At 39.0% G+C, this 23,301-nt stretch overlaps 1 protein-coding gene across 1 annotated transcript; it reads right to left on the reverse strand.

Annotated features, from left to right (window-relative positions):
* Nucleotides 1-2,175: 2,175 nt before the first annotated feature.
* Nucleotides 2,176-22,158, reverse strand: LOC131256712 (pyruvate dehydrogenase E1 component subunit alpha, mitochondrial-like). The gene is made up of 8 exons (XM_058257720.1): nucleotides 21,360-22,158; nucleotides 21,061-21,140; nucleotides 16,711-16,788; nucleotides 11,691-11,786; nucleotides 11,519-11,590; nucleotides 11,264-11,317; nucleotides 11,074-11,139; nucleotides 2,176-2,556 (listed from the first exon to the last, which is right to left on the reverse strand). Exons 1-8 carry the CDS (start codon nucleotides 22,087-22,089, stop codon nucleotides 2,512-2,514), a joined length of 1,221 nt encoding a protein of 406 aa, XP_058113703.1. The 5' UTR covers nucleotides 22,090-22,158; the 3' UTR covers nucleotides 2,176-2,511.
* Between the last annotated feature and the right edge of the window lie 1,143 nt (nucleotides 22,159-23,301).

Raw genomic sequence — 23,301 nt, forward strand, 5'->3', positions numbered from 1 at the left:
CCCAAGCCTCGGTCCTGTAAGGTTGGGTTGATTAGCCGCTGGTCCCATTACCACCCCTGTCATGGACCGTTGAGCTGTGGGCACCACTCATCCATCTCAAGGAACCCGTTTGGATGATGACACTTACTAGTTCAAGCGACTCTGGATTTTGCTAATTAGATAGACGGCTGTTAGATGTGGCCACACGAGGTGGTACAAAGTAGATGTCAACAGTCATTAGGGTGAGCCTACACTTCCTTTATCATACCGTCTACAGGCAAAGAAGAGAAGAAATTGGTTTGCGCTACAAGTATTAAAAGTGAAAAGAAGTAAGTTTAATTCAAATCATAGAAGTTCAATTTAAATCGTTCATGGCATCTTGTGTGATAAAATCTCAACTGTCCTTGCCAAGCAGCTACTTTTTTTTTTAATGATGATTTTACTCTTTAATAAACAGTTTCTCAGACTAATTTATAAGGGCAAAAATGTATAAAACTACCAGCATTGTATATATTGTGGATGAAATGCACTTAATTTAATATATATATATATATATATGATAATATGAATGTGCAAAGCTTCGTTGCCCATTCGATTTCTTGTACAAGGGTACATAGTTGATATTTTGACATATTGTCAATATCACACCAACATGTAACATGTAGTTGGTCTAACTCACAACATTTATTCTATATATAACGCTAGTAACTTTTTGGACATTTTTAACCCTGTAATTATTGGTAGGGAGGGAAAAACAACTCGGATTTTGTCCTGGTGTTTGTATGGCCCTTCAACCTGAGGGTATTTTACTCCTTTCAACTCTTTCCCGCACCCACTTTTTATGTTTGACGCAAGTGTAGCATTTAGGGGCCTACGAGGCCCAACGATAAATATGTAGCATCCACATCGAACATGCATTATGCCAGATCATATTATTATGTCGGTACAAAAACGAAGCATGAGTCACACCTCTAGAAAAGTGGGCATTGGTATCTATAAAGCCTATTCTGCATGTAGCTGAACCCTTTCCTTCAGCCTCCATTTTTATCTCCCTTCGTATGTGTTGCATTTGCCATACCCACAATTTTATAATCATCCAAACCGTTCTCATTCATTAAGGACAGAAAAAACCCTAGTGATCAATGGAACCAAACCTCTTTAAGGCGTATAAAAATCACACTAGTCCAAAACATAAGTTTTATATGATACTTTACGAAATCATTTGATCATTGCAATTTTGGTCAATGGCCCATTCATGAAGCCTTATGGTGAACTAATGGTTTGAATCATGGAATGCCACACGTATGCTCCAAACCTAGTGGTACTGGATCTCATCCGGTAACATGCTGCCGAAAAACTGTCTTCTTCTTTTTTCCCCTAGCGACTGGCCACCATCCTTCATATCAAATTGCATCGAGTTGGACAGTATATGATTAATGGCCACCGACAGTCTATTCGCCATAACAAACATAACATATATGAAGTGCGATGTATATACGTTTACATCAATGTAGCAATATGTTAGGTCAGACAGATTTACGGATCAGCCCGGCCCCAACCTGTTTTTACCAAATGAGCCATTAGTACAAATCCAAGCCCAAAAAAAATTTAATAAAATCAGCACCATGTTCTTAGGCCTCATACTCAACCTAAACCCACAAGGACAACCCTACGAGGATCAAGAAGCAGGCCAATCCAGTTAACCTATTGCCAGCCCTAGGCACACATTGTAGAGGGCATGATGGGATGAAACAGCTTTTGAATCATGCAAGGTACAAAGAGATGGCATGTATGATGTTCAACATGTGATTTCATGTTGGCAAAAATCCATCTAACGAGAAATACATGGCAATATATGATAATGCAGAGCACATGCCAACCTGCCACACGTGTAACCATCTATCGGTTGCTCCCACTGTGAACATTCTCTCCAAAAGTTCCGAGTATGTTATCGCTTCAGTTGGATCACATGTACAGATCGGTATACAATTCTCATTCCAAACATCCTTCTTTCACTCGGATACAGGCCTCTTGAAGAGTGGATCCCACCTGCTTTTTTGCCTATGCATGTTCACAGTACAGACCAGTCCATGAACGTTGAGGGAAGACAGACGTGTCAGGTTGGCATGTGTGCAACAAACAGCCTCTTTAATCAATCCTATAGCAGAAATTGCCTTAGTATTTCTCATCACCCAATAAAGCAAAAGGATGTCATTGAGGTAAATACCAAGAAAAATGTGTTTCAAAAGACGAACAAAAACGTAACTGGGGTAGGTTAATGTAATGTCCCCAGTCAGAAGAAGAAAATACAGCGCATACGGAATTCATCTGAATCAGCAAAACAGTAAAACCCCATCACCATTATCATCCAATCCAAATAAAGGAACAAACCTGCCCAACTCCTCGGGAAAAGAATTATTGTAATGATTTCCTATACAGAGGCAGGACTACCTGGGGAAAGGGAAGGAGCCACCAGCAACATCCAAACTTCCACCCCCATTATTTCAATGACACTGGTTATATTGAATTTCCTCAAGGAAGAACAGCTCTCAGCTCTTTCCGATCGGCCCCGAATGCCTGCCATAGAGAATAGTTAATCATGCAAACGGATTTCATCTCTGAAAACAAAAACAATAATAATAATAATAACTTAAATAAAGAAATATGGCCCATATATAAATACTGGAGAATCAGTTTGACAGTAGGACTAATAAAATCACCCAATATGAAATTCAGCCAAGTCAAAATGATAATGATAATGATGATGACGATGACGATGATTGGATGGTCATATCTCTAATCTGAACAGTTGGATAGGCCTGATCTGTATACTGGACTTGTTTGGACCAGATCTTATATCAACCAGTAATGGTATCCCTTGCTGTGGTCTCCCAATGGACCAATAAAGAGGCCTGCATCAGTTGATCATCTTTTTCTTCATTGTGCCTTTGCTAGAGAGGTTTGGGACTGCTCTTGCATTGTCCATGTTTTTTGCGTGATGCGGGCATCCATTGAGGGCTTTCTCTTGGCATGTCACGGTGGTGGCAGTAAGGCATAAAGGAAGGAAGCTTTGGCGGATCTCTTCTAGGTGGTCTTTGGGCAATTTGGGTGGAAAGGAACTATCAATACTTCCAAAATCGATGTGCGTCATCAGCCCTTTAAAAGGGCAACATTGGATGTTACGGGCTGGGCCTCTTGTACAAAGGCTCTAGTCAATTGTGCCCTCACATCTTTGTTTGTCTTCTATTCGGTAATTTCAGCATAGATATTGCATCTATGTTCTTTTAATATTGGAAAAAAAAAAAAAACCACTCTCAAGAACAAAAATTAAAATTAATAATAATCCTGGAAAGAAAACGCCAACGAATTCAGAGGCTGAGGCGGGCAGTGATCCATGGCCATGATTTGCTTGTCTCACTCCGTGGGCTTCAGTAGCAGACGATGATGAAGGCCAATGTGTCAAACTAGCGTCTCTCGCATGGAATTGTCTTTACATGTGTCTGTCATCCAGTAGCATTTCTACTTCTCTATGAAATGGATTTGCTGGCCTTCAGTTCTGGATCATCAATGGTGTATTCTTTATCATGTTGGATTGTTGTCCTCAGCCCCTCACCACAATTCTCTAATCCCTTTGCTCTGATAGTAATTGAGATGAGACTAATTCATCCGTCTCAACATTCACATATCGCATGGATTCACAAATCTGATCGAGTTGTTCATCACCTTTTCTGCCGATCTAATCACTGAGCCAACTTCTATCCTGTCCACTACTATAACTGTGTGCTCATCCATCGATCACCAATTGATTCGTTAGTGGATTCCTTCATTCCCCATGGGTTGATTTGTTCGTGGATTCAAAAGTTGACCTACCTGGGAATACACCGGTGGATTTCATCATCTTGGATCGTGATGTCTTCAAACACACCTCCGGATTTTCAGATGATGCAAAATAAGATTCAAGGAGACCTTTCCAATGCTAGCTATCAACATTTGCTTGGGCCATTTCTTGGAGATTTTTCATTGATTCATTGAGTTTATGCCTACTTTGTCAAATTCTCAGATCGATTCCTTCCACATCTCACTCGTCATCTTCCCGCTCCTCTTTGAACCTTCCCACGGCTTCTAAATATAAAGCATTACTTCTGGATGACGGGTGTATTGAGGTGGATTTCATAGCAAGAAACAGGATATCGCAAGGACTCGCCATCGGGATCATAGGAAGAAAGGTAGGAATTGAAACAACAGGAAGATGGATAAGAATTCTTGTGAAAGGCATTTGTATCCAGACAAAATCAGAAAAGAGGGATTACGAGGATGGTAAGATATTGTAATAAAGGCAGGTGAGTCTGACACGAGTAACCAAACAAAAACTAGGAGTATCCATCTGTTGAAGACTTCTCATTAAGCACCAATGTTTTAAATTAGCTACGCTATGAAGCATAGCTATACGCTATAGTGTAGCTTAGTCTTAATGCTACATAACTAATGAAAATAGCTTAAGTCGCATGTAGCCTATGCTACATGATTAATTTGCATAAGCTACATGCTACACACTACGTAGCTCACATTACAAGTTAAACTACATTAAAATCAATTAATGTTTTCAATGATTTGTTACATTTTTCTACTTTTCAATAAAAATTAGTTAATATTTTCAATACTTTTAGTAAAATAACACAAGTAACAGTATTAAATCGGTTTTTCCTTTCCTATTACTTCAAGTTGCATTTGGTTGCACTTGCACCAAATATAATGAAATTTTGTTAAACTTCATTATTAATCAAATCTAATTTGGTGCAGAATATCATGAAATTGATGCAACCAAGTACAACCTTGATTAAAAATCTAAAAGTAGCTAACTTACGCCTCACACTTCAGAGGGGTGAACACTACAATACACACTATTCGCTATTTAAAATAATGTTAAGCACAAGTAATTGGAAACAGTAATGGGCAGGTTACAGGTTGCTCAAACGACTAGTTAAAAGGGTTGGTTTCTTAGACAAGTTGTGGAGAATATCTGCCAGACAGATTATGGACAGTGAGTGGGCTATGGGCTATGACTATGTTGGGTATATGGAAGTTTGCGATGGAAACGGGCTTAAAAGAGGGTTGACGAATGTTGGTTTCGGACTTAGATTTGGGACTGATTAGGGCTGAAATGCCAAGGTTAGGAGTATGGTTTGGAGACAGATTATGGGCAGATTGCCTGCAAGGTATGCAGATGGAATTGGGGTTCGGACGGGCAAGTTTGGCTCTAAATTTCGTCCATATATGGGCAGCCTTAAGACTGTTTTCAGGGGGGTAGATTTCTAAGGACAGATTTCATAACAGTTGATATTAGGCCTACAGTTTTGGGACAGATCATAAAAGTTCAGGTACCCATACAGATTGTAGAAGTTCAGGGACACATTTTGCAGCATGTTATAGACTAGATTTAGTCAGGCTAGCTTAAGGTGGTGACTGGGATAGACTAGCTGCTATGGTCACTGTATGTTATGATTTTAAAGGCTGAAAGTTTTTGTTTCAGGAACATGGAAAGGTTATTATAGGGTGGGTTGCAAGGGCTGCAAATTGGGACAATTTGGGACTGAGATTCAGAAACTTAGACGTTAGGGGCTTGTCTCTAAGATTTGAGGTTACTTGTGGGCCACTACAGCGTTCACAATATCAGTCTCGATGCATGTATCACACCCTCGGGATACAGAAACATTTCAATATCGTAAGGAAATTATCACATGCATTGGGGAATGTATTGTTGACCAAGGGAAACATTGGGGAAACATTTGGAAAATGATGAAATTTTCAATAGAATTTCAGGACAGGTTAAAAAAGACATGATTACACACTTAGAACTTAAAAAACTTGTAAAAAAAAACAAGTATCAATAATAAGTTCCCATTATTTAAGGGCCTAAATTATGCGATGTCTGACAGAAATGATGCAATTATATCTAAAATGAGCACATATAATTCAAATATCCTAAACTAATTCATATTAAACCATTCAAATTATGGGTCCCAATCTAGATGTATGATGAACCAAAAATTATGCTTCTTTTTAAGATAATGAAATTTTATTAGAAAAAGAAATCCCAAAGAAGACTAGGCAGATTACACCAGCGAAGATCAATACAAACAAGAAAGGTTACGGTCATCCAGGGCCTTTGTGCTTGAGGCCCATCCCAATACATCTAACTTTGCCCTTCTATAGACCTCCAAAACCGACACACTTTGATTCCAAAAGCACTGATTATTCCTCTCCCCTGTAGAGCCCAAATGCCTGCCAGAAGAGCTAACCTTCATATCACCCTTCCCTTTTTCCCAACCCCACCCTCATGCCATGCTTGGGGGAAAAAAAACACCTTTTTATAGATGCCAGCATCACCCATGACACTTTGAAGGCTACAAAGAATCTCTCCCATACCTCTCTAGCAAAAGAGCAATGGATAAATAGGTGATTAATCGACTCCACATTCCGCATGCACATTACACATATATTAGGAATCACTGTCTTCCTCTTATGAAGATTATATATAGTAAGCACCTCATTCCTACCCACCAAGCAAGCAAAAGCCGCAAGCTTAGAGAAGGGAGCCATAATACAAACTTGAGAAGTGTAACCAATGTGCTCTCTGAAAGATGACCTTGTATAAGGACCAAATTGAAAATTGACCTGATTTTTCCTTATTCCACACAATCACATCCCTCTCACCCAAAGGACGATGACGCTGAAGTCATGCCAAGAGTCGAAGGAACTCGTTTGTTGCCTCATCTTTCAAGTTCCTCCAACATGGAGGAGACTAAACCACTTCACCGCCAAAAAGCGAGAAACATTGAGCAATAGGATCATTCACATCCAAACAAAATCTTGCTAGCCTCAGAAACTCAATGGAGCCACATTTCTCCAACCCACACATCCCCCACATTTCTCAACATCTCACAATTATCCTCAAGTAATCCACATTCTCTTCTTCTGCATCGCAAAAAAGGATGGTATCATTGGCAAATTGGAGGTAAGATATCTAGAAATTTGCATTCTCCACCTTAAACCCACTAATAAGATCTGCAAATAGACCTTTATCCAACATCATATTAAGTGCTTTCACTACCACCATGAAAAAGAAGGGAGATAATAAATCCCCCTGCCGAAGACACTCTCAAAGCTTTAAAAACCTGTTGGATACTCGTTAACCAATAGACGGAACTTGACCAGCCAAATACTCTCTAGAATCCACTTCCTCCATCTCTGCCCATAGCCCAAACACCCCAACATATAATATAAAAAAATCCCAATCGACGTGCTCATATGCTTTTCCAATGTCAAGCTTGTAAGTGATGTCCTTTTTCCCTTGTGACGTGAATTGATGTGTTCATGAGCTACTAATGCACTATCCAAGTTGTCTTCCGACAACAAATGAACCTTGAACATTCAATATTATTGTCACTATAACCACAACATCTAGAAGCCAAGATTTCATGCCGTGTGGCCCGCTTGAATTTTGGATTTGCCTCATTTTTGGGCCCATGTCCTAACATGATCTAGTAAAACAGATGGACAGGGTAGACCATGAATTTCTCACAAGCATGATAGTGGGCCCCACCTAGCTTCCTGTCACAAGAAGTTCCACTAAAAGGCTTTTGCAAGCAATCCACATCGCATTGGGACAAGGATACCTACTGATGCTGCAAGTAGGGTGTGGTCGTGTTGGTACTGCTCGGGGGGTCTATGGGCCCCACCAAGATGCATATGCTTTATCCACGCCATCCATTCATTTTGGCATATCATTTTAGGGAATGAGCCAAAAAATGAGGTGGATCGAAATCTCAAGTGGACCACATCAAAGGTAATAGTGGTAATTGAATGCCCACCATTAAAAACTTCTTGGGTGCCACGAAAGTTTTCGATCAAGCTGATATTTGTGATTACCAAGTCTATGTGGCCTAATCATGAGGTTGGATGGCAAATAAAGATTATAGTGGACACTAGGAAGTTTTTAATGGTGGGTGTTTAATCACCACTGTTTCCTTTGGTGTGGTCCGCCTGAGATATGGATCTGCCTCATTTTTTGGCTCATGCCCTAAAATTATCTAGAAAAATAGATGGAAGAAGTGCATAAAACACATTACATCATGGTGAGGCTCACAGAGCACCGACTGTAGCCACTCACAAGTTCGAGAAGTATTTTCAGTAGCTACCGTCTTCATAAAAAACGAAACAAAATGTTTTTTTGGAGGCATTTTCAGCAAAGAGGGTTTCTTCCGGAGGGTTTCAAAACCCTAATTCCAACCAAAATCAAGTAAAAATCCACCCAAATTTCCAAAATAGTTGTTGAAATCCATGTCTCTCACCAAATCCATCATCCAATTGAAGAAAAAAGATAATTTTGAGGTTTTTTCGTACCTCTCGAAGACCGACTCACGGCTGTTGATCGATCCACGATTAGCTCACGAGATTTTGCTTCTGATCAACAATCCTCTCCTACATGTACCGAAAATCACTCTCTCACATAGATCTTTAAAAAAATAAAAACTAAAATGAAAGCCTTTTTTTTTCATTTTTTCAATTTTTATAGGTAGTTGCAATCGATATTTTCATCGACAACCCAATTTATCGAGACATTGATATTATCATCGAAATTTCACCAATATTTGGCAGAAAAACGAATGTTTGACGATAATATCGACATTTCGTCGATAACAGGAACACTGATTGTAAGTGTGAAAACTATAAGTTGGCCAATTCTACCTTAAAACTGATTATTAAGATCCTTCAAGCTCTGCCTTCTCACACATTTTTCTAACCATTCCTACTAGATGATACCATCACAAAGAGAATAGGAGATAAAGGATCCCAAAGGCATAATCCCTTAATCGCCTAAAGAAGCATTTCAACATCTTATTGACCAAAATCGAGAAATGAGAAGAGAACACATTCAAACATCCGTCTTCTCCACCTCATCCAAAGGAGAATCCCTCTCAGTATGTATTCAAGAAAATTCCAATTTACATGGTCATTGGCTTTCTTAATATCAAGCTTAGAAATAATTCCCAGTCTTCCTTCCCTGTGTCTAGAGTTAATACACTTATGTGATATAATCATATAGCAGTTGAGAATCCATATACCAAAATGAGAATCAATTAACCAAAAAGAAAAGCCTTTTGCAAGCTAGATATCACATGACTAAGCACCTTCCTAAATCTTGATGCTAAAATCTTTGCCAAAATTTTATATGGGTCACCCATTAGACTCATGGGCTTCTGCTCCTCCCTTGGGATCTAATGGAATGAAGGATGTCCGCATCTCCTTGGACAGGCTCCCCCTTCAATGAAATTTTCGAACAAACTCTCCTTTAATTTCCTTCCTAAAGACTTAATAAAACACAACATAAAAGTCAACCAAACAAGGGGCTTTTCCCCTCCCTAGAACCATCATCACTAACCACAACTATTCCTCTCTAATAGGACACTCCATCCAAGTTGCCTCTTCATCATTGCTTGACTAAATTTGAGAATTGTCAAGGCTTGGTTAGACCCAACCCCCATCTGAAAGGAGATGCAAACAAGACTTCAAAGTTTCCATGAAAATTTCTTGCCTCTCCTCCGCCCTTCTGCCATTACAATTGGCATTTGCAACTCTATGAAAGAATTATGTTCTTTTCCATCTTCCTTTAACCAAACCACCCTAGATTTTTGCCTCCATATAATTTTGTCCTCCTATTTTGAAGTTTTGCACTGTTGGATCTCTCAACTGAGAGGACTTCTGTTTCGTCCTTTCAATCAATCCATTAAATTGCCTCCGAGTGCATAGCTTTTGAGACCTCGCCTACCCCAAACCTCAAAAGCATACTTTTGAAACCTCCAACAACCTTAATATCACCAGGACTTCCAGGTTGTTTAACACTCCAAAACTTTCTTGAAGGATCCTTCCAACAAGTAGTGCTATTCCCAAAATACTCTAATTCACACTCCTTTTATTAATTTTTCTTTCATCCAATTCTTTCCAGCCCAAACTTCGACAATGATCAACAGCCACCAACCTCTCACCTTCTCTTTGAATCCATCCGACAGCTTCCAACAAGTAGTGCTATTCCCAATCTATAGAAACTAGAACTAGAAATCTATCCAGCCTTAACATCACCAGGACTTCCAGGTTGTTTAACACTACAAAACTTTCTTGCAGGATCCTTCTAGGCGTCACTCCTACTTCACCAGGACTTCCTGGTTATTTAAGCCTGTGAAATTCAACCCTCCCATTGAGAACAATAAATTGTTGACTATCCACCCACTCCAAAACTTTCTTGCAGGATCCTTCTAGGTGTCACTCCTAGTTCAAATCGCTCATGCTCCTGCTTCCTAGCCATTTATACTTATAACATTTTGAGACAGATTTCCTGTTCCGCAACTGTTGGTGCTTTGCTTCACTCTTCGTGCAACTGTCTCTTAAAAGCTCCTCATACCACTGTACACACAGGGACCCAACAGGGCTAACTCCATCTCACCTAACACCATCCAATTCCTGCCATAGCTCCTTGCACTGACCCGGGCAAAGGTTGCATTGATTTCCCTAAGCATCATTTATAAAAATCCTTTGCAGCCACATGGACAGCCCATCACCTCCAAAACTTATGGAGGTGAGAATTCACATAAAACCGTTGTTCATCCTTTCGAATGATGTGGGAACAGATTAAGAGCCCACCAGCTTTAACCAAACACTAGGTTTCACACAACCACAATTTCACCCACTGGCCCAACTGCATCCAGTGTCACCCTGTTAGCATTGCGGCTTCCCAAGTTCTACATAAAAATTATTGAAATACACTATTAGAATGTAATATTTTATTATTCAAGTATTTCTACAGATGTGCCAACACATCTGACTTTTAAAAGCCACAGATTCGGGTCCCCATATCCACATCTAACACCAAAATATGCTCATGTCAGCATATATTAATAACAGATTAGCAAGTTAGTGATTTGCACAAACAAAGGTACTGTATGAGCCAACTCCAGAAACCCTACATCTATTTAACAAGTACGAATGAAGTACATAACAAGCGAAGAATGCCAAAATGGTTCGTCTGAGGTGATTTACCTCCACTCCATAGCCTTTTACATAAACATGGTTGAAAAGCTCAGAAGGATCGGGCATGGGGCTCTCCTAATAAAATGAAAAACAACAAACAAGCGTTACAAATCAAGAAACATCCAATTCATGCCCAAATAACACAAGTATAGCAAATGACATCTTTAACAAAATACTCCATACACCCTTCAATGCTTACCTTGGCTTGTGCAATGGCGTCATCTACTTGTTTTCTGATACTTTTCTCAAGATCCTGCACAGAACAATAATGGCAGACAGTAGTTATGTTATAGAACTCAGGCGATGTATGCAGCATCCTATCTCCTGACTTGGCTCCAACTTTCAGATTGTAGCTTTCATTGAGCCCGTAACCAAAAAAAAAAAAAGCATGGTTCATTTTAAACTTCCAACCAGGTAAAGATCTAAACATTAGAAATGCAAGCAGTATGCATACCTTGAGCTCTTCTGCAGTGGCTAGATCATGAGACAATACCAACTTTCTTATTCTTTCAACCGGATCTCGCTCCTGCAAGCATTAAGTGACACAGAAAAATCCTTTCAGTTCTGTACATGCATGAGAAAATATGAAGAGTATTTGGCAAGTCAATTTCTCTATATCATCTGACCTGCCTGACGCCAGATATCTCATCACGTGTGCGGTAGGTGCTCCCAGGATCCGACATGGAGTGCCCATGGTACCTGTAGGTGTCCATTTCAAGAATCTGAAGAACCCACCACCAGAAAAGACGTCAAACACAAGAAAAATCAACCAGCTAAAAATGGATCCAAAAAATTATAGCTGACCCCACATATGGAGAGTGAGACTGTGAAATTAGACAACATGCATTGTATTTTATTATAGCGAGCCCTTCTGAGCTACATTTAGTTATTAAAAAAAGGTATGTAATATTCAATTATGGCCTTCCAGACATTTATTATCCGTATCTTTAAAAGCACATGCATACGGGTAATCTCAGGTTTCAGTACAATCAAGATCTCCTACGAACCATCTGCAGATTTGCATTATGTAGAGTAATGAGCAGAAGATTGTAACATTAGATACCCAGTGGTTGTCCTAATTGTGGAACATGAACAAACACTCAAAGTCAAAGTCAGAACAACGGGCAATGGATTATTGTACTTTTTCTTTTCTCAAAACCAGGGCATGAAGTAGGCAATAATCCAGTTTTCTTAACTCGAAACTAGGCAGAGAAAAATCACCACAAAGACCAACAGACAAAAGCTTTGATACCTTTTGTCCTAACAACAAGAATCTAAGACCAAGCATTTCTTTTCTGCATCAGGTTCAGTGTGAAGATTATGTGAAAGGACCAGAAGCAGAGCTTCTGTATGTCACAAATGAATACTTCACAATGTGTAGGCTCATAAAATAATATAAAACACCGTTGATTTAAAATAAAAATAAAAAATTTAAGTATCTATTGGTTCCTAGAAGAGGTCTGGTGATCAAAGATCTCATGCATCCTTCACAGATTTGCTAGGCCATCTTCAGGAATCTGATGATGTCTGACTTGACCTACAGCCCACTGCCTTGAGGGTCAAATCTATAAGCACAGACTGCATTAGTGAGTATTAATTGGAAGAAGATATACTTTTCAGCTCATTAGCGTCATCCACCAGCAATCATGCCTTACCATAAAGACCAGAGACATAATGGAGCACTTTAAGTGAGGTTAAGCATACAGTGACATGCACAAGTAGCTTTTTCACACATTTTGTCTAACCAAATCACTGCAATTCCTTGCTCAATAGGATGAAGCGTTTCAAGAAAATATTGGTGACTGAAAACTATTGAACTCATTGAGACAAATACGACTCCATCGAGTCATGTCAAGGCCTGTTCCATCAAATAAATGTTTGAAGTGTTGGTATCGCACTACATATTGCACCCTTGGAATATGGAAAGATCGTGAGAAACATTGGGAAATATACATGTATTGCGAACTAAGGGAAGCATTAGGAAAATTCAGAACAATGATTTTTCAATGAATCTTTAGGAGATGTAAAGACATGTGATTACACACAACCCAAAACATAAAAAAGAAAGAAGAAGGGAAAAAGAAAGAAGGGGAAAAAGCATAACACTTTTCCATTTTTTAGGAGACAAAACTATGCATTGTAGACCATAAGTGATGCAATTATATCCAAAATGAGTTCGTATCATTCAAATGTCCTACGGAACACACAATAAAACACAACAACACAACCAAAAACAAAAGAAGAACCAACCAAAGCTGATACATTGGGTCACATTGGGTCTCAGATACAGAGAGTTATTCAGCCATGGGTTATGTTTAAAAATATATATGTGTGTGTGTGTGTGTGTGTGTGTGTGTGTGTGTGTGTGTGTGAGATTTAGCTTCAAGGACGAACTTTCTTCTTCTTTTTTTCTTTTTTTTCTTCTGAAAGGTAGCTTCAAGGAAAAACATACATTGGTCATACATATATTGGTCTCAGATCCACACAGAGTCAGCTGTGGATTATGTTATAAAAAATTTTAATTTAAAAAAAAGAAAAGAAAAAAAAAAGAACATATATGAGATTTAGCTTCAAGGACACTTTTTTTAGAGGTAGCTTCAAGGACATTCTATTTTGCCCATGCCAAGAGGAAGGAAAATGTAAAGCCAACACCCTTCTTAATCAATTGCACTGTCATCCCTCTGTTGTGGCAAAGAGAGAGCTAGAGCTCCATTTTTTATTATTGGGAGATGGATAGAACTTAACTATTACTCTTTTTTTTTTAAATGGATAGATCTTGAAGGGGGAAACTGGAAAGTATATGTACCAATTGTAGATTCACCACTCCCACTCAATTGGGAGACAAGGAGAGGAAAATATCCAAAAATGGACAGCAGAATTAATTTCAGGAGTCCTTTACTAGAAACAAGAGGAAGAAAACCCTCCTATAGAATGAAGCATTGAACTCTGGGTCTTGGGTGGCATGGTCAAGGTCATGGCTGCCGTGATATCTTGTTTGTATATACTATGATTGTTGATACATTGTAATTTATGTATTCCAGGGTAGTATCTCATCGCAGATCCAGCGATACTGATATAGCAAGCAATATCATCTAAACATTGAACACTACATAAAGAACTTTCAGAAAATCTCAAAAAATAGTGAAAAAATATGCATGGAGAGGATAGTGTACCCTATTGTAACCAGTAACTTGTTAAAGTGCTTTGGTTGGGTATGATGTGGGTATTAATGGACAATTAGTAGTATAATCCTTTATAGATAGACCTGTCAATAGGTCAGATCCATGTCAGCCTACACCACAAGCCCAGCCCATTTATTTACAGGGCCAGAAATCCAGGACCAGATCAAGCCTATGCCCCAAAAGTCCTAGCCAGAGCTCAACGCATGACGGCCATAAACAGATCTTTGTCATTCTCATGCCAGGGCTCAATAGGGAAGTTGCCAAAACCTGTCTGCCCATCTTATTCATATTCTTGGCCTAAATTTAAGCCCAGGCTGGGCCATTGACAGCCTTATTTATGGCTCGAGGGTGGTCAGTTGTCTCCAATGGACCTCTTCGGAAGGGACGCCCATGGAAAATCCTAATGGCAAGGTAAGCACTGTCAGATCGACAGAAAATGGGCTTCATGAGCAGAATAGTAGACCTTTATGTAATTATGCATCATCCTCGGTGTTGTCAAAATTGTTATCGTATCGCAAATCGTAATAGGGGTTGAATCATATTGGATCACAAATCGTATCGTAAATCGTAAGATTATTTATAATTTTCTTAAATTTAAAAAAAAAAATGAAAAATATAAATAAATTAGAAAGAGTTTAAAACTCATCAATCATCCTTTTGCCATCAATATGCGCCAAGTTATACCATGTCATGATAGTGTTAAAGGATTCTTATCTTTCCTTCTATTTTGTCTTTCAAGAAATATCCCTTAAAAATATACAGGGATCCTTTAATAATTTCCGTTCCTGTTACCTTCTTAAATACATATTCCAATGCAGCCTTTGATACTAAAGACAGACCAAAAAAAAAAAAACTTGATTTCTAAACATAATTCCACAAAACACAAGTCAACATGATCGTAACCATCCATAACCATTCCAGATAAGTCATACATCAATTTGGTGTTTCGACCATTTAAGAAGTAAGAAATCATAAATAAAAAAAGCTCCATGATTTAACGATGAAGAGAATCATAAATCGTGACTCCCTCCCTTGGTCACTATCATCAGTGACCATTCTAAGCAACCAGCTTTGGGTCTCATTTTCTCATCCATGATCATCAGGGTAGCATCCCATAAATCTGTTGCATGAATCTATTCCAACAACCTAGTTCTTATCCTGAATTTTATTTTGGAAATCTGTACTTACCTGAAATCGCAAAGTTCTGATCAACCGGATTTTCATGTTGCTGTTGAGAATTTATGCTCTTAGATTTCATAAGATACATACTACCTGATTGAAGTTTGAACACAGTTGAAACAATCAATACATCCTGGTTTTCTAGTTGATCAGGTGTAGTAACCTCATTTTCTTGAACCGATAGGTCATTGTTTTCTGTTCATAAAATCCTTCTTACACCTTAATTTTCAATATTTGAAATCAGAAGTCCATGACTCTTTTCTTTGAGACGGGTTTTCTACCCTTCTTGTAGCAAGTAACCTCATTTTCTTGAACTGATAGGTCATTGTTTTTGGTTCATAAAACCCTTCTTAGACCTTAATTCTCATTGTTTGAAATCAGAAGACCATGACTCTTTTCTTTGAGACAGGTTTTCTACCCTTCTAACAGTCCATACCCAACAATCTCAGTCCACTATTTATTCACCAATTTATGATCTATACCCCTCCTGCATAATAGTATAAGTTTATTATATAAACTATATAACTCTCGCGTATTAATTATAGTCTAAATAACCTCCAATATAGTTGGATCAAATCCATTGTTCACAGTACAAAATGTCCAAGCTAGAATACATTCTTTGAAAGCATAATATTCCATATCAGGAATAAGCCACTAATTTGTAATGTTAATTTACTAGATGCTTGATCAACAGCATTCATCAAGCTTGATAGATATTCTAAAGACTCTTAGACCATACTTCTTTTACTCAGGAATTTTTTTTGAACAATTTGTGCTTTCCCCACAATGTAACCAGCAACTTTAACCAAATATTTATTTTAACATTTTATGGACATTGACAATAGTAGATTAATACTTGAAATCATGAAGCTATCAAATTGATTACATAACATGATAGACCCTCACTGATAGTCCATTTCTTGGCTTCTTTATGCCCATGATTAGGCTAGGCCTGTGCTACTACAGCATCTGAATGGGAGGTTTAGTGATATTTTCTCAAGAGGTGGAGGGATTTCTTTAATAATCACATTCCAATTTTTTCCCCTAAACAGTGTCAGTAAGCACGGAGGTTCAGTTTGGATGCCTGGCCCCCTGCCTATGGCTAAGTAAGGCACCACCAATTTAAAAATCAAGAAAGCAAATCGGCAAAATGATTTCCAAACAACAGGACCCCATAAACAATGGAACTACAACAGCAAATGATTTGAAATCAGCAGCAATGATCACAATAAGGACTTCAACAAAGAAAATTCATAAAAATACAGAACCAATTAAATATACTCACAATAGGTCCATTTTTTAAAGCATGCTCCTTAGCAAATTTACATGCTTGCTTCACAGCAAGAGCATCCATTCCATCTACCTGTTACAAAATACAAGTACGAGAATTCATCAAAGAAATAATAGCATTATACAGATTATAAAAGGGCAACTGAGCCCACTAGTCCACTTTTACCCAGATCAACTAAAATATATTAAGGGAAAAGCACCACTTGCATATAAATTCCAAGGCAGGAGTCATCTTTTACCTTAGATTATTATTCCCGGTAATCTACTGTGCAGTCCTTACCTCATGCAGAAAATAAAATGAAGATTAGCAAAATGAATATTCTCACCGTTCTTCGAAGGTGGAGAATCTTCCTTTACTTGTGTAATGGTTTATGTTCTCTATGTTAACCCCGCTATGACACGGGATAACCAACCACTTGCTCTAAAAGATCGAACTAATAGAGCATGGTGAATCAATCCCTTTATCTCATAGCCCAGGCCCCACTTCAAATGAGTCAAGCCCTTGGCTCCGATACCACTTTGACGCAGGACAACTAACCACTTGCTCTAAAAGCTCGAACTAATAGAGCATGGTGAATCAATCCCTTTATCTCATAGCCCAGGCCCCACTTCACATGGGTCAGGCCCTCGACCAAACCCCCCTCATGGGCCCCACTTCACATCGGTCTCGCCTAACGGGCTGCCCACCCCAAGTGTGCCCCCGCTTCACACGGGCCACCCCACTCGAGCCCGGTGTGAAAAATGCCCCTGCATTACGCTATAAATTCATGTTTGCTTAGTTGCACCAACCTTCTACCTAGGTGCCCCTTTGGCTTCGAATCGTGCTTCAAGCTCACACTCCTGATCCCACTTCTCTAGGCTCCAGCAGTTTATAATAGCCAACATTTGGAAACATACGCCCAAGCTAAACAAAAACGGTGATGCTACGACACAGGCCGTTATGCAATACGAGTTCGTAACAGCCCATGTTAAAAATTGCAGACTATAACGGGCCTGTAATGACCATTGCGTAATGGCCCTCACCATTACGCATGTATAAGGCTCCTTTTTAGGGCGGTTTTTCCCTTTCCCCCATTTTTTTACTGTATTTGTGCATTTTTTCGAAGATTAAACACAAAATTTAAGCATTTTCAACAAAGTGAAGATCTAACGCCGAATTTGGGAAAAATTGAAAAATAGGTTTAAAAAATGTTTTTCTTGATACAATTATATTGATTCAACAATATATTACCAAATCGACCAAATCTTCCTATATTTGCATTCAATTGGCCATGTTTGTACAATTTTTTAATTTTTTGTATTTTTGTTGGTTTTTATATAATTTTCACTATTTTTGAAATTTTATTTATTTTTTATAAAATATTTGGAATGTAAATTGTTCAAATGTGTATAGAGTTTAGATCTAAACATGCATGCACTAAATTAGTGTTTTTCATCTCTTTTTTCTATTTTTTGGTTTTTTAGTAATTTCGGGTCACTTTTAGGATGAAAGGGGACAGATAGTTTTTTTTTTTTTAATTTCTTCCCCAAATTTCTTTAGGGAAATGATATCAAATGCTTAAGAATCTGCACCCCACAAACTGCAAGGTAGCATATGCCCTCAACTGAAAATCGCATATATTGTCTATCTTATCCGTCTCCATTGGTGGGTTAGAGAAACTTACGTTTTTTTTTTTTGAAAGACAACAAAAATTCAATAAGCAACCCACAAAGTGGGAAAAGAATACAATCAAGAAGCGCTCAACGGCGCTGAAAAGATCGCCAAAGACGCGGATTTAACATACACTGCCCAACTCGAAATAAGCCCTGATGATTTTAGGAAGGTATTTTCCACTCTCTGCAAGCTCACACATTGAGTACCCGCGATATAATCTACAATATGGGTATTTATTCTATTATGTAAGGTCACGTCTTCTTGAAAGTTCCTTGCAGGAGCTCGTGATACGAGAGCTTCATTCAAGTGGCCTTGGTGGTCACTTTAGAATCAACAAAACAATAGTCATGGTACAGGACTATTTCTATTGGCCGGGTTTTGAAGAAAGATGTAGAAATTGTCATTCGGCAGTGTTGAGTAAGCCAGGTAGGCAAAGGTAGCAAGCAAAATATTGGTCTTTATACTCCACTAGTGTTTTAAATAGCTCGTAGCATGTCACATAGCATTCATCCCTCTATTGCGTTTAGCGTAAGCTACGTCGCAAGGTATTCCAAAATGGCTATGTTTACGTAACGGTAATGGTGGTAACTGTTATACATTATGAGGTCGTAACGACCGTAACAGCCGTTACAAAAAAGATGACCTGCAACAGCCATTACGGAAAAGATGACCGGTAATGGCCATAACGAGGCCAAAATAGGTTTTTCAACAGGAAAAAAAAAAAGGCGCAACTGCTGTCATGGGTCATAACAGTAACGGCAATGGCTGTTACGGCCACCATTACCATTATGGAATACCTTAACATCATGTGTAGCATAAGCTACACGATGCTTCTATCTTTTAATTAAAATAAAAGGAGAAATATAAGTAGTACAAAAAGCATTCACAATGATGATGGGATGCCACAAAAATCAAGCCTTGGGATGTTTCTATTGCTTTGATTTATGTTTATGATGAACTTATTTTGATTCTAGTTTGATATTTAAGGAATACTTTCAATTTTTAATGGTTTATTGTGACTCAAATTACAGTAGATCTACAATAGCTTTAAGTATCTTCTTTGCATGATTAGAGATTATGAGATTGGTAAATCCTGTTGTTTGCCATTGTCTCATGGGCATGGCTTGGTGATGGAATCCCTGCCAATTATCATAATTCTCCTCTTTTGAGAATTAGGTCAAAGGAAGTTCAGATTGATCTTAATTGCTACATCTTCCAACAAGTGGGCCACACCACAGAAATCAATGTACAGCCACCCAAAAAGCCTTTACAAAGTTATTTTAAGGATTGAAAGGCTAGTGTCCGAATGGGTGGGCGGTGTATGTTAAGGCGGCTTTGCCTGCCATTCCTTTTTGAGTGCCTAAATGTTTTGGGCTTGTATTCTTTCTACTTTGGCATTTCTTAATAAATTATCATTCTCTCTCTCTCCCAAAAAAAATAAAAAAATGCCTTTATGATAGCGGTTAGTGCACAAGATTGTTACATCCACTGGGCAATGGACCACACTATAGAAAACAATGTCCAACCATGAGCCACCTAAGAAAACCAAGCTTATCCCACGCCATAGAAAACAATGCACAACCACCCAAATACCTCACTGATGCATGGTGGCCCACGGGATGGTGAGATGGGTTGCATGCAATGCAACACACACCACAGCAGGCCCCACAGAGAAAAATGTTGCAGAACAATCCTATCCTACAATATTGCATGGGAACGAGCCTCGTATAAAGGAAAAAAATTGGAAAAACCATGGTGGTTGCTGAGATGGATTCAGGCATTTAGAAATGTTTGTCAGCATCTCCAGATTTTTTCATCACATTTTTCTTTTTCGGGAGGCAAACTCAATGACTCCCTTTCTAAAGAGGTCACTGATGATTGGGACCATGTCCCTGAGTTGCAGCTTTGTTCATCATTCTGTTCTTTTTTAATGAAATTATCAGTAATCAGAAGAAAGAAAAAAACATTTTAAAGGTCATCTCCAGTACTTTCCTGTCTCCATAGCTTGATATCTATTAGAAATGTGACAGTAGTTACAGTAATGGCTACTGCTAGCAGATTAAACACTTCTTTTATCTTTTCTTCTTTCTCTTTTTCCTTTTCCTTTTCTTTCTTTTTTTTTATGAGAGTATAAACCACAAAGAAAATATATTGAAGAAGATTTTTAACAAGGGAGATTTCTCTTTGAAGTTCCATAATCACAGGTCTTAGATACTTAATCACATGCACATAAACACGAAATCAAATCCATATATGAGATCTAATAACAAGAAGATGGTTTAAATAATTTGTCTGATGGTCCACATTAAGTTGGGGCCCACCTGACGTGAGGGCCAAATGTGAAAAGAAAAAAGTGGACAATTAAAATAAATTGACCGATACTCCACATTTAGTCTAACCACATGGCCCTCCTCTTGTGTGGACCAGCTGATTTCTGGACGAGGGAACATAAGCAATGGAGACAACCTAACAAATGCACAAATCATTGCACAGTTTGAAACACTTTTACAAGTGCCCCCATTTCCATTTGCAGAATGACATGGTTTTTTGCAGGTTGTGACATATTTTGCATGAGAAATCAGTGAAAAGGGGGAAAAAAATCAGGTTCGATTCAAAATTCATTTCATAAGACAGATTCCAATCATACACAGAAGAAGAAAGAAAAAAAAAAACAATTAAATAACTACACACCCTCAAACCAGGAACATAATCACCACGCTTGTAATAAGATGGACTCTTGGCTGCTCTCCATTCTGCCGTTCCCATTCCATCTGCAAAATTAAAAAATAAATAAATATTAAAATTAAAAATAATAATAATAATAATAAAGAATAAATAGAGAGAGAGAGAGAGAGAGAGAGAGAGAGAGAGAGAGAGAGAGAGAGAGAGAGATAATAACTTCAAAACAAAAGAAAATTAAAAGGTAAGAAAGAAACGATGCAGATAGAGGCAAGCTCGATACAATCCTCTATTTAGGTTGAGTCTCTTACAGTGATTGTTCTCACAGACGAGAATAGCAGGCAGATCCCAAAGTGCAGAGATATTAAGGGCTTCGAAAAGCTGCCCCTGATTAGCGGCCCCATCACCGTAGAGAGTGAACGTGACCTTATTTTCTTTGGAATACTTCTGGGCGAAGGCAAGGCCGCACCCGAGTGGGACCTGCGCGCCCACGATCCCGTGCCCGCCGTAAAACCCGTTGTCCTTCTTGTAGAAATGCATGGATCCGCCCTTCCCTTTGGAGCACCCGTCCCTGCGGCCCATCAGCTCGGAGAAGGCCTCAACGAGGGTCCCGCCACGACCCAGGAAGATGCAGTGGTCGCGATATGCAGTGATGATACAGTCCTTCTTGGTGATGGCGGCCTCCATACCGACAGCAACAGCTTCCTGGCCGTCGTATAGATGGCAGAAGCCGCGGATGAGCTTGGCCTTGTAGAGGGAGTCGGCAGCAATCTCCATCCGGCGCATCAGGGCCATGTCCTTGAAGAAGGAGAGGAGCTCCTTGGGCGTGGTTTCGACGGACCGCGATGGGGGATCGCATTTGTGGCCAGTGAAAGGGATGCTGGTTTCGATGGTCAGGATCGTCTTGTCATCTTCGGCATGGGATGAGAAGGGACGACGATGGAGAGACGATGGGTGATGGACGGAGAGGGATTTGAGGAGGAGATTCGATAGAGAAGGAGATTGAGATGGGGTTGACGCTAACATGCGCCGAAGGGCCATCTTCACACCTTCTCCTGGAGTTAGATGAGAAATCAGAGATCTTCTGTAGTCAGGTGATACAGAGCGGAGGAGAGAAGTGGGAATGGCCGGTTTGATTTTTCGTCTCACCTGGAAATGGTAAATACCCGGAAATGGGTGATTATTACCGTTTCACTCGTCTGAATATTCACGGGGATTTCACTTCTTGAAAACCGGTTCAAAGTAATAGCGGCCATTTTTAAGACCCGATTTTAATGTATATGAAATATTTATTCCGTCCACTCATCTTTCCACGACATTTTTAGATATGGGAAGAAAAATGAGTTAGATCTAACACTTAACTAGCCCATGCCAAAAGAAATGATAGTCCCTGCAAGTTTTTAACGGTAAGTATTTAATTCACATTTTTTTCTATAACATGGTTCACTTGAGTATTAGATATATCTTACTTTTTTTTGGCTTCTATCGTAAATTTATCAAACATAAACGGTGTGAATATATGATACGCATCACGGTGAGACCCACAAACGTTTTACAGTATTTGTAATTTTTATCTTCAAAAAAGTAGGCCGTCACGGGGAAGAGTGCGGCAACTACGGAGGGAAATAATTATTACCATTTACCCCGGTATTGCAAGGTGGGAAGGAGAAAGGAGTTCGTTTTGCCTCCATCGCAGCACACTATCTACTTCTTGTTCAAGCACACCTGGGCCCACATGCTGAGATTTTTCGATGATTTGAACTGTCCATATTCTTGTAAGTCCGATGAATAAGCTTATATCTGATCATTATGATTCAATGATGATCCTCAGTTTTGATTTTTAGAGTTAAATTCGAACCATTGAAATTTTCTTTTCATTGCTCTAAATTCATCAAATGATAGTGATGGATACTATCATCCCTTCCAAGTAAATTTCTTGTAGTGGTTCTTATAGAATATAATCCGAAACCTGGATGGTTCAGATCATCAAAATACTGATCATGTGGACCCCAGTAGACGGCAACGCGCATCTAAATCCTAAGTCGCGCCAGGGCAAAACGAACTCGCGAAGCGATGCACGGGATCTGAGGTTTTCTAAGCCCACGTGTGTTTGTATAGACTGTACACGCAAACACACATGCGAAATGACACATTTGTCCGTCAAATTATTATTGCTTGAGATGGACCACCTTTTTAAACCACCTGACCCAAGAATAAGACAGGTTCACTACTAAGTGATCAAGGATTCAAGAA

The sequence above is a fragment of the Magnolia sinica genome, chromosome 9, assembly GCF_029962835.1.
Source record: "Magnolia sinica isolate HGM2019 chromosome 9, MsV1, whole genome shotgun sequence".
In the NCBI taxonomy this organism is placed as follows: Eukaryota; Viridiplantae; Streptophyta; class Magnoliopsida; order Magnoliales; family Magnoliaceae; genus Magnolia; species Magnolia sinica.